General features: G+C 38.0%; 2 protein-coding genes across 9 annotated transcripts in view; both read left to right on the forward strand.

The window, feature by feature from the left end:
• Nucleotides 1–2,963, forward strand: part of stac (staccato) — a 31,385-nt gene extending 28,422 nt beyond the window's left edge. For all 8 annotated transcript variants that reach the window (XM_053748354.2, XM_053748352.1, XM_053748353.1 and 5 more), the window contains 4 exons: nucleotides 213–519; nucleotides 779–902; nucleotides 1,004–1,197; nucleotides 1,658–2,963. In XM_053748354.2, coding sequence (XP_053604329.1) covers nucleotides 213–519; nucleotides 779–902; nucleotides 1,004–1,197; nucleotides 1,658–1,770 — 738 coding nt within the window. In that variant the 3' untranslated portion in view covers nucleotides 1,771–2,963. The remainder of the gene's footprint in view (nucleotides 1–212; nucleotides 520–778; nucleotides 903–1,003; nucleotides 1,198–1,657) is intronic.
• Nucleotides 2,964–7,844: 4,881 nt separating this feature from the next.
• On the forward strand, nucleotides 7,845–11,905 carry Notum (notum). Its single transcript, XM_053748478.2, has 3 exons — nucleotides 7,845–8,122; nucleotides 10,214–10,317; nucleotides 10,605–11,905. Exons 1-3 carry the CDS (start codon nucleotides 8,057–8,059, stop codon nucleotides 11,746–11,748), a joined length of 1,314 nt encoding a protein of 437 aa, XP_053604453.1. The 5' UTR covers nucleotides 7,845–8,056; the 3' UTR covers nucleotides 11,749–11,905.
• Nucleotides 11,906–12,001: the final 96 nt, after the last annotated feature.

Below are 12,001 nucleotides of genomic sequence, written 5' to 3' on the forward strand. Positions count from 1 at the left end.
ATATTAATATTTAGTTTTGATACTGGGTAAATGATTATCTCAATTTGTAAATTCCCTATTTCTTTAAGTACCTAGGCATTTCTGATCTGCAAGAATATGATGTTTGTAAAAAGATAACAGTGTAATGTTCTGCAATGCTAAAATATGTTATATTTGTTAAAAATGCGTCGTTAAACTAAAAAAGTTATTAATATGAAATATCCGAATTACAGAAACGTAGACCGCCGTCGTTCTTTTCAAATCTGCACGAGTGTTTGAAAATAATGATACAATCATTCCGACAAGACAGCAAAGAGGCTTTTACGTCAGACACGTTGAAGCGGGTCGAGTATTTGCTGAAGATCCACGGCATGGAGACGAGGGAGCTGATCCATCAGTACCATTTAGAGAGGTGGCAGGAACAACAGGCCGTCACGGAACCCAAGATGGGGCTGCTGACCGTACGAGCGCAGTTTATAGATGACAACTTGAAAGTTGAAATTATGAACGCTAGGAATCTGGTGCCCACAGATTCTAACGGTGAGCTTACAGTTATTTGTGTGGAGGTCGAGGCTGAAGATAATAGTTAAAATTTGTTAGTGTGCTGATCGTAATGAATTTTAGCATAAATTTAGAATGGCATCAACATATTATATAAAATTAATCTGTGTAACTGATTGATGAGGGATTTCTATCAGAAACTTTCGCTTTGTGATGGTGTTGGTTGAGTTATATTCCTAGTAATGTTTGCTATAAATTAGAATGTTTCACCAATGATACTATTAACGCAATGTTACAGGTTTATGCGATTCCTACGTGCGGTGCATGTTGCTACCTGAAGACACTTTCGCGAATATTGTGAAGCCCAAAACTCAGACGCACAACAAGAATCTCTTCCCATTGTACGATGAAATGTTTCTAATGTAAGTAGATCTGTTTTATGTATCGCCATTAAAATTATTGAATCTATTTATCAATAGATATTTTATACAAAATATTTTTTTTTACTTTATTTTCCTTCTAGACCTCTATCTCACGAGCAGCGGAACACGACAGATGGTCTGCTGCACTTCTTAATTAAAGACAAGGACATGTTCAGCGTCAGCAACACGTTCGTGGGAGAGGCCTACCTCCATTTCAGCGAAGTACCAGACACCCCCGCTCCCATATCCAGTCTGCCGCAGCAACATTTGCCGATCTCCAGGCCAAACAGCATTGGTAAATAAATATACTAAACCTCGCAAAACTACAACATTGAGTTCTTTCAATGCCAGTTTCACACTAACGCCGAATTCTGACGCGAATACACGAACATTGCGTAGTTTGTATGTGTGCATTTTGTTGTTTTTGTTGTAGGCGTCCATAGGTAGCGCTTTGCGCTGTCCATTTGCTGCGCCGCATGCCTATTTGCCCGTTTACGTGTATAGAAAAGACTAGATTGCTAACATTTAGCGGCAACAATATCTTTCATACAAAAGTAAATATTAATTTATTTTTTGTGTGAATGTTAATTACTCTACGCCCTCTTGATTCTTTTTTCTAATGATCTGTTATTTTTTTACATTTTGTATTAGTTAAATTAAATATCAGAGTATATATTGGTATTTTAAGGCCCGCTTGCTCGCTGAGATATTCCATCCCGATGTTACGTTTACATTTTTCTGTGTCTTTTTTTCAGACGGTGATGCCATAAAAGCCTTAGAATCGCGACAAGGTGATAAACAAGCACGAGAATTCCTCAAGAAACAAAGGCAAAAGATGCCCAACCAAAAATTCTTCTCGCTCGGTTGAATAAAATCATTTACGCCAGTATCAAATACTACTAATTTTAATACTGCTAATTTTGTTGTAGGTATGGACCGTTGTTGTAAAAAAGAACCACATGTTTTTTTAAAACATGGATTAGAGATTCATATTTAAATAATGTATATGATGAGAGAAAAGTTTAAAGGCTGATTTTTACAGCAATTTGGGGAGATTCGTGCTTTACTATGCTTTGCTTTGGTTACTCTTCCGATTTCCGCTGCTAAAACCAGCAATGGATTTTTTTCGGAGCGTATTGAACACCCGTTTATCAGCCATAAGCGAGGTAATTAGATAGTGATGTATACTCGTGGCCTTTTCTAAAGGGAACTGAAACTTTTAATATTACCTTACCAACTTTTGATATACCAAAACATGTAAGTTAGGCCTTAAAGTGATGTGTTGTTAAATAATTCTGTTGTAATATGAAAGTAGTAACGTTGTTTGTTTTAGTGGTAAATTTTTTGGTAATAAAATTAGACTGAATAAATCAGTACATGTGGATATGTAATGTAGGTATATTGTTTTTGGCAGATTGAAATTAAGGACTTTAAATATTACAAAAACTTCTCCATTCCAAGGAATCTTTTCAAAGTTTTTGTCTATTTCTGGTCGGTTGTATTAATTTTATGAACATCAATTTATAGAAAACGTTGATGTTTATTTTTGGCTACGATCTCAAATTAATAATAACACATGTTTTATTGGTTGCAACTACGCATAATAATTGTATATTTTTGTACCAATAATATATATAACGTCGAAGGGGTTTATTACTGTAGAAAATGTCTTTCGGATTGGCGATTAAAAAATATTAGGAGAGTAATAAAAATTGTAAATAGCAATACAGTAGTCGCATAATGAGTAGAATATTGTATTTTATACAAGTATTTAATTAGTAAATATAATCATTAGTAGCTTCGTCTGTGATAGACAAAAGTGCCTTAATTTATTTTATTCTGTCGCAACATTTACTCAGTGTTATTTTTGTTCTTTAATATCCCGTTCTTCAGAAGTTAGTGTTTTTGTATTTAAAAGCATTCTTGTTTGAACGATAAATATATTATTATATAAGGAAGTATATTGTTTGCAGTGCATTGTACTGGGTTCCGTGTCTACTGTCATTTCAAAGTTTTGAAACATTTATTTATTACTGATTAAAAAATCTTGTTTTATATGAATCAGAATTGTTATTTTACCTACTCTACTGACAAAACTCAAGCAAAGTTTCAATCAAAAACTTGCTAACAGAGTCTTACATTAGTACAAAAATCAAACATTTCTTTGTTCTAATTAAAAACATTTTTTTTATTATCTCACAGTTTTCATAGTCGCAATAGATGAATATTTTGATATAAATTAAAATCAAAATGTACATACCAAAAAAAGCAATAGAAATAAAACTTTTATAATGAGCGTTCCATGCCGAAAAAAGTTATTGGTGCCAAATTTCAGCTCACAAGGACAATCTTATCGTTTCAGCACTCCCAAGATAACCGTGGAGATGGCGATTGAACTATTATAAATACTTTCAGAGTTTGGTGCGCCATTCATTTTACAATCCGACCGTGGAAAACAGTTCATATAACGTTGTGTTATTGTTTTCTAATTATACTTTCCAAAACACCCTGCGCACAATTGATATGGCAAAAACGTTGAATAGACAAACGACACGAAGAGCCGGTTGGAATGTTCGACCCGGGCAGATTACCACTAGAGTTGTTTACCAGAGCCTACCAGGAATACGGGAATCTGGAGTCATAAAAGTTAAAATAAATATTCTTAGGATGATATACAGGTACAGTCAACAGCACATAAAGTTACCCTGCATGAACCTCTATGACGCGGTAATAGCGGCGAGTTTGCTATGTATTGTTAGGTAGGTAGGTTGTTGGCGTTGACTGTACATCACTTATTGGCGTCAATAATTTACTTGAAATTAAGTCCACCAGCACATCGTAAACATTAAAAATAAATAAGAATCGCCATGGAATTACTTAATGAGCAAAGGCAATTATCATTTGGAAATACTTATAAACTTAGTTTTAGATCGTCCTCTGTCACAGTTTAATCTTATAAAAAAATCAAATGAATTAAAATGTCAGTTCACAAAGGTGCAATCAGTCGTAACGGTCGTTTGTGGAAACAGCAAGCTTATATATATCTACGATGGAAACAGCGTCAAATGAAACATGTTGCCGGCCGGCGGCGCCTTTCAAGTCGGCCTTTGATCGCGCCGCGCCGACAATCTCCCGACTACTTATCGGTTCAGATTTATTGTGATTTGGAGGCTGCGCCCGCAGGGAGCTGTGCACGTACGATACTTACCCATTCGTAAATGGTTTTTATGTTACCATTCTTGGGATATACCGCTTTAGTTCCGACTGAGCACTCGTATTGTAGATTTTGCTCGTATTTTCACATTTATATAGACCTAGTTGGCACATCAATTCCAACTCTGTATGATTGTGACATTCCTGAATCATGGAATAAGTAGATAGATTTGACTGACAAATGGTTGTGGTTGACAAATAGCTGTCAACAATACTCGATAAATTGGCTGGAGCGCAGTCTGCGAGCCCTGCTCTCTAGTCTATGATGAGATGTATCAGTTAGTGGTGAGATGGAAAAGGTTGTGCAAACTGCTCCGTTTAAATTTCCAAGAAACTCGTTGCATGGTTTACATCCAGGTAATGACGACGCAAAGAGCTAGCTGAAAAGAATAAAAACGGACGTTCAATACTTTAATAAGACCATGGGCAATAAATGCAGTATATGTATTGTATACAAAATAAAAAGTTTGACTTGGTAATCGGATGACAACGAAACACCAGCGCACATTTTTGCGTCTGGGCATCGAATCCAAGACCCCTAAAACAATAGACGTTTACACCAGGTGTAGTAGGTAAAAAAGAGAAATAATATTTTTGGAAAACGACATCAACGCGTGCTAAAAACGTCTTTATCAGCAAGCGCACTCATAAAATACAAATTAAAGAGACGCGCGTAACGTGGTAACAGATATGTCACGCTATGAAGAAAGTAAGCAACTCCACCCACCACCTATGCTTATCCCAGTTAAATACTACTACAATTAACAAACAAATAACAAATAAAAATCAACAAAAGCCATTTTTAAGATCAAACAATTAATTTCAAAAATTGATGTTATATTGAAAGTGATTTATTCTAAATTGACGCACAATTTCTGCATCCTCCAAAAAATCAAATACGAGTAAGATAACTAAAAAAATCACATACATGTATTAAAAAAAGAACGCACAAAATCAATTTCAAATTTTGGAAATCTGCCAGAAAATAATAGGTGCACATAAATAGCCAGAAAATATAGGGCCCGCGGTCACAGCACCGGGTTTAACTTCACATCGAACGCTTATGCAGACCGTATGCGTAAGTGCATGCATAGATACACTAGGAAAATATCATCATCATCATCATGGGGTGCCATCTTCGAATTGAAGTTTGGAGGTCAGCATATGGAAACCCTCGCGGCTTTGGGCTGCTATTTTCAGTTGGTTGTATCTAAGTCCGGTACGATCCTTAATGTCATCAAACCACTTTCGTCGAGGGCGGCCAGGAGGTCTTTTGCCAGGGATTTTGCCTTCAAGAATCAGTCTTAGAAATTCAAACTGGGGTCCCCTTTTTATGTGGTCAAAGAAACCAAATATCGTGCTCTTAAAATATCTGTCTACATTTACATCCTATCGGAAATGAATAATATAAGAGTCGAGTAGATAGAAGAGACAATTTTTCAAATTCAGATGTCTTAGATTTAGTTATAAGCATGTAGAGTTAGAAGGTTGACTACACGAGATCTTGGCAATATTTACATGAAAATATTTTTGGTGGGATAATTACCTATATGTCTATGCAATATATATTTTATGCATCAGGTTCGGCCGCGACGTCATCGATGGAGAATGACCACCATATTTTTTGTTCCAATCAGCGCGGACGCCGGTAGCAGTCCGCTTAGCTTCTGTAAAAAATATGCCATCATCTTGCCGCCGCCGCTTCGACGGAAGGTGACTGGCGATTTCACAGTATTGTTCACTTGTCCGATTGCTCATTTGTATAATTTCAATTCGATAATTTATACTATTCTTATCGAGTGTGTCATTTAATATAATTATGTTATTAACATTTCATAATTAACATTAAGTAATTAATTCCATATTTTTTTCATCTCATTACTATTTTCAAAAATAATTACAATTTTTTTTCACGTGGTGTAACTTATTTGTAAAGGATACATTTAAAGTTCATGATAATTTAATACACGTAGCACTTAACCATTAAATACTTAAAAATAAAAATATATTATGTTTATTATTGTGGAAAATGGAATGTATAATAGTCTTTTATATTTAAGAGGTTTAAAAGGGCCGCCCCACTAAGTCTTTAATGAGATTGAATAATAAGCAATAAATATTTTAAATGGTTTTATTCTTTCCGGCTGGTTCGTGTGGCAGTAGCGGCGCTCATTTACAAACTGCACAGAAAAATACTTTGTTTATGTTGTGTTTATTATTAAGAACTTATAGGTCTTGATTGAGAGAGCCTTAGTTTAGAAATTTGGGAGATTTATTCCAGGTCCTGAAAATGTATATATTTCGTATTACCTGCTAGTTGAGCCACGGTTATCCATTGCCGGGTATACTTACTCTTTAATTGTTCATAGTGTTATTCCATATAGGCGTTTATAAATATTATTAGCCCACAACAAATGACTCAAGGACTATTTTTAAATAAAAGTCTGTGGGAGCAAGACATTTATTACATTGTCGTACGAAGAACCACATCTGTTTACATGTTAAATTGTGCTCAAACTTCGCGGTATCTTGAGGAGAGATGGAGTATCGGGAGCCGATAAAATAAGTTTAATGAGGCGGGGTCGTATATCAGAGTCGGCATCATAAAGGTACCTACTGTCAAAGGGCGCATTGTGGCGGTTCGCCTTTATGATGGCATTTTTACAGTCAGGTACTGGCTTTGAGCCCTGCCGTGCCGACCGGCAATTATATTCTACTTAACTTGTGTCCAGCCTCGGATCACTGATCTACGGATAACCATACTTAGCTTTTCGACGTACAGACACCTCCAAGACCAACCCGACACATATACCTTTTAAAACACGACTCTCGGAAAAAGTAGTCGAAGGGTAATGGACCGAAAATGTTACCTCTTGTCATGTATTTCCACCGTATTTCCCTTAAAGGCCAGTCCATAAAATTAATGAGATTTACACCAAAACGTTGGGTTTCTATAAAAAAGCTTTTACCGAGTACGAACCATAACTTAAAGGCAGTTGGAACTTTCTGCTTTTACTGGTTATTGTTTGTCGTAACGATCTTAACAGTTTAAATATTGCCAATTTTTACTTGTTCGATAATGAAAGTGAGTGGTAGAATCAAATGAGGTTATCTTCATTTGATTCTACCACTAAGTACTTATTTGGCTACAATAAGTACTTAAAGTTATTTTGCTCAAAAGGCAAAATAATGATATTGATTTAAACAAACAGTAACTAATTACTGACCGGACTCAAAATATGTATTATCTAACATTTTGAAAATTAAAATATTTAAAATATGCGTACGATATTAGAATGTCTGCAATTTGCATTATCGTGATGTTACCCCATTAGATTCGGACTACAAATTTAAAATGTAAACAAGTTGCTCCGACTCCCGTAGCCCGTAGAGTTATAAAATTAAATAAGGTGCAAAAATTATGGAAAAAATAACGCGTGCATGTTGCGTGTCTAATCAAGGAGGAAAGAGGCGGTCCCCGGCGGCGGCTCGGGCACGGTCGTTTTGTTCTCGCGATGACAGGTGGAGGGTGGAAGATGTAAGGGCCGCCGCGGGGTGGGACGCCCGCGCAGCTCGCGTGGCCCTCTCGCCTGAGTCACGCGCGCCTCGTAATGCTTGCATAATAATAATGACGGATGCCGATCGCGCGGCGGCTCCTTTGATCTCCGGCGCGTTTGATCTCGCCGCCGGAGCCGGTCCTGCCCCTGCTCACAAACGAGCCGCCCGATCACCTTTATTCGGTTCGACGCCGCGCGGCGAGTCGGAGGCCCTTCGCCCTCGCTCTAAATAAAGGCTTTATTTTGTAAACAGCGGGAGCGCTACCGTGCGCTGGGAGGCCGACGCGGCGGCAGTGGTGCGCGCGCGCCGGTCAGTATGGGGTGTGCTGCAGCCCGCGTTCTGCGCCCGCGACCTCGTGCCCGTGCTAGCAGCCGCCGGCAGCGATGAAGACGCGCCGTCGCGGCCCACCTGGCCGCAGTTACTGGAACTGGATCACTTGGACGTTATGTGTACGCATTATTCTATTATTTATTCTGTGATCTTACTAAGTACCAACTAGGTATGTAAGCACCTCCACAAATATATGGCAATATGAAATGTGATTCAGACTGAGATTCAGACTGGTAGATCGCTGCTGGTTTACGTTTATTGGAATGATATAAGTAATTTGGGGTCTCTTGTGATTATGAAATCTTTGACTTCCGCAAGAGCGAAAAGGAATTGAAAAAGTTGACCTGAATAGGTCAAATTCTTATACAGCATAGTTTTTGAAATTCGTGTTTTGATCTGATGGATAATCTTGAGCAGTCTTACTGCCCAGGAATAAAATATTGGTAGCCGAGCTCCAATTCTAAGTATCCCCCTACCTTCACATTCTATTATTTTTGTTTGCAAATTCCAATCCCAATTCTATTATTTTTGTTTGCAAATTCCAATCCCAATTCTATTATTTTTGTTTTGTGCAAATTTTTATCAACATCGCAGAACTTTTTGTTTTATCTACAAAATACTTTCTTGTCCAACTTCACAATTTCTACGTTAAGATACATTGACAATATATCTTTTAGTCCTTAATCAATACTAAGCCAAGCTAGCTAAAATATGTTTTGTCACTATCAATAATATTTGCCATTGACAGAAAGAGTCAAAACATTACTTAATAACAGAATGGTTAAAACCGCTCAGTTATGAGGAAATTGAAAGTTTTCTGAAAGAGGCGATATAGAGAAAAACATCATTATTAATCACTATTTTAAGTTAGTCTTAAGTTAAAAAAAATATATTGTAATAAACCTTGGCACATTTATTGTACATATACTTATATACATATAAATATAAATTGTGTTGTTAATGAAAGAGCGATGTCTCCTGGCACAGGCGTAATGCTTAAAAGGAGGCATCAATCTAAAACAGAGTGACCACTGTAAACCAGTTTTTGAAAATAAAAAAATATTATTATTATTATTACCTAATTACAACATTTTTATGAATAACAGAGTTAGGATCAATCTCTTTATTCTGTAATCGCGTCGTCTAGTTGGAATGAACATTTCGTTTCATATGTATTTATAATCTGTAAAACATGATGTTATATAAAGATGCTTAATTTGTTGATGTCAGTCTTACCTAATTTGTAGATTATTAATAAGTAAGTATTTATCTTTTATGAATCTAATGTGATATATTCAAATACGCAGAAAATAATATCTGCGGTATGTAACTGGATCTAATTAACATAAAAACCAATAAAACTGTTGATACAGTTTGTCAGTCACACAAATTTATGTTATTGATATTGTAATGTAAACCACTTAGTTCCAGCTATTGTTCTCTGCAACATATGACTGTATTGGAAACTATTTAATCGATGATAGTGTATCTAGTTTGTGAGTTACATTAATCATGTACAACATCTGGACATAGGACAGTACTATTTCTAATATTTATGTATAAGCGGGTCTGGTTGACATTTACTTACAACTTTTTAACCTAATTTCATTGGAGACGATAGGTCCCTGGGGCACTGAAGCTAAGACATGTTTGACGAAAATCTCAGCGCGTATCCTCAAGCCAACTAGATAGCTAAGAGCGAGTACTTTCTTTACTCAGCATAGCCTTCCAGTTCTGTTTCAGTTCAGATTTTTTTATTTATACTAATGTATTGAAAACGTAGATAATCCACCACTGAAGTTTCGTTTATATAACATTTCATAGGTAAACCTTAGGTAAACAATTGTTTTATCCATTGCATACATACATATTAGAATACGTCTGTTCCCATTACATACATTTCATTTATATTTTATATTACCTTCTTATTATTTTACCTACATTTTTATAGCAATTTCTTTGAATGTGATTCTTGGCAACCCTAACCATTTGCTATGATTTTTGTACATAGACTTGTTTGTTTAGGTTTTTTGTCTTCAGTTACTTTTACATGTTTGTCGTTAATGTTATCATAATCGTATGTTATTTGATTTTTTTTGCAGTTTTGTTATTTCTATTATTCGTACACATATTTCGCAACACCAAAACACAAGCGTTGTAAAAACTGATCCATATCGAGAGAGTATTAAACGCCTGCGTGATATTTCCAGGCAGTGCTGAGCGTGGCTGGCGAGAGCGTGGCAGCTCATGATAGCCTGAAGTTGGTATGGCTGACCAATTCATCATTTACCTGCAACGATGGAACTCCTGCTGGGTATGTAGCTAATGATCACACGTTGACATGCTTGTGGTGCGCGATCAATCACCGTATAGTGACTGATATTGCCAGCTCTTTTGCTAAAAATAACTAAATTTGATGTCAGTATCCGACTGTCTCTTTTGGTATCATATCTTCTTGCCAGCAATAAAGAGTGTTATTGCTGGCATGTCATGGTGTGAGATCAAGTCATTTAATGACATTCAAATTTCAAAATTGCCTACCGTATAACTAGTAATTCTGTACAATGATGAAAGTAAGAACTTCATATTTTGTAATTTCAGCTATTACATACGACGGGGCAGCAACACGCAGCATTGGGTGGTATACTTGGAAGGCGGGGGTTACTGCTGGGACACAGCATCATGCGGCTCGCGCTGGCGTCGTCGGCCCGGCCTCATGTCCTCTTCACGCTGGCCCCGAACGCGACGGGCCCCCGCACTGCTCTCCTCAGACCCCAATATCAACCCTCTCTGGCACAAATCCAACCACGTTCTCTTACCTTACTGTTCCAGTGACATGTGGGCAGGAACTCGCGTCAATCGACGACTTAACACCACCTTCGCATTTGCTGGAAAATACATCGTTCGATCTGTGCTATCAGAACTGATTCAACATGGTCTCTCCGGACGACTTCTATTGGTGGGATCTAGTGCCGGTGGCGCGGGCGTGATGCTGCACGCTGATCCTGCGAGAAGAATGCTCCGATCTCACGGCATTCGAGTGGCCTCTCTTGCTGACTCAGGATGGTTCCTGGACCGACCGGCGCGGGCTAAACGAGTCTCTGCTGACACGGTCGCCAAGCTCGGTCACACTCTTTGGAAAGGAACTCCTCCATCGTCCTGCGTTCGAAAATATCCCAAGGAGCCGTGGCTATGTTATTTTGGATATCGTTTATATCCTCACATTCGGACTCCATTGTTTGTATTTCAGTATTTGTTTGATTCTGCTCAGCTCGCAGCTGAAGGCGTTCGAGCACCTAGAACTAGGGCACAATGGGACGCTGTGCACGCGACTGGGTCAGCTTTACGATCGAGCCTTAAAAATGTGCGAGCGACCTTTGCTCCTGCTTGTTTGGCTCACGGGGCGTTGGCGCGACCGGAGTGGTTGGCGATAAACGTGTCAGGAATCTCATTGCCGCGGGCGATAAAATGTTGGGAGCAGCGGCTTGGGACTGGAGGACGTAACACACGAGCGGGCTGCGCGCCGCGGCGTCTCATCGAACGCTGCTCGTGGCCGCAGTGCAACGGCTCCTGTCCTCGTCTGCGCGATCCAAGAACGGGGGAGGAAGTAGCTCTAGCATCTCTACTTCAAAGTTTCGGTTTGGATGTGAATGGGGCAGCAGCAGCCATGGGCCTGGATGCTAGAGCCCTCTCTCGAATGAGTCGCGCGGAACTCTTGCCACTGCTGGCCCACACACGTGACTGAAACTCATGCTTTTTAAGACTTTTTGTGCTGGATGGCACAGTGAATCTACCTCGTTTCTTGTTGCGGAAGTACAATTTAATTATGTATAGATTATTTATTGTTTAATGATAGTTCTGTATTTTTTATTTATAGTACCTAAGTAAAGACTTGATTTTCATATTTTTTCTTTTTGTTATTCCGTCCTTCTCTTTTTCTCATAAATAATACTTTTATAATTTATCTGACAATAAAGATAAATAAGTACAAATTTTAT

The sequence above is a fragment of the Plodia interpunctella genome, chromosome 8 (assembly GCF_027563975.2).
Source record: "Plodia interpunctella isolate USDA-ARS_2022_Savannah chromosome 8, ilPloInte3.2, whole genome shotgun sequence".
In the NCBI taxonomy this organism is placed as follows: domain Eukaryota; kingdom Metazoa; phylum Arthropoda; class Insecta; order Lepidoptera; family Pyralidae; genus Plodia; species Plodia interpunctella.

What these genes read in the sequence shown, in the direction of transcription:
- Notum (XM_053748478.2), top strand. Translation starts at nt 8,057, where the DNA reads ATGAAGACGCGCCGTCGCGGCCCACCTGGCCGCAGTTACTGGAACTGG. An exon ending in GGATCACTTGGACGTTATGT is followed by an intron (nt 8,123 to 10,213) that starts GTACGCATTATT and finishes TGATATTTCCAG; the next exon opens with GCAGTGCTGAGCGTGGCTGG. An exon ending in AACGATGGAACTCCTGCTGG is followed by an intron (nt 10,318 to 10,604) that starts GTATGTAGCTAA and finishes TTGTAATTTCAG; the next exon opens with CTATTACATACGACGGGGCA.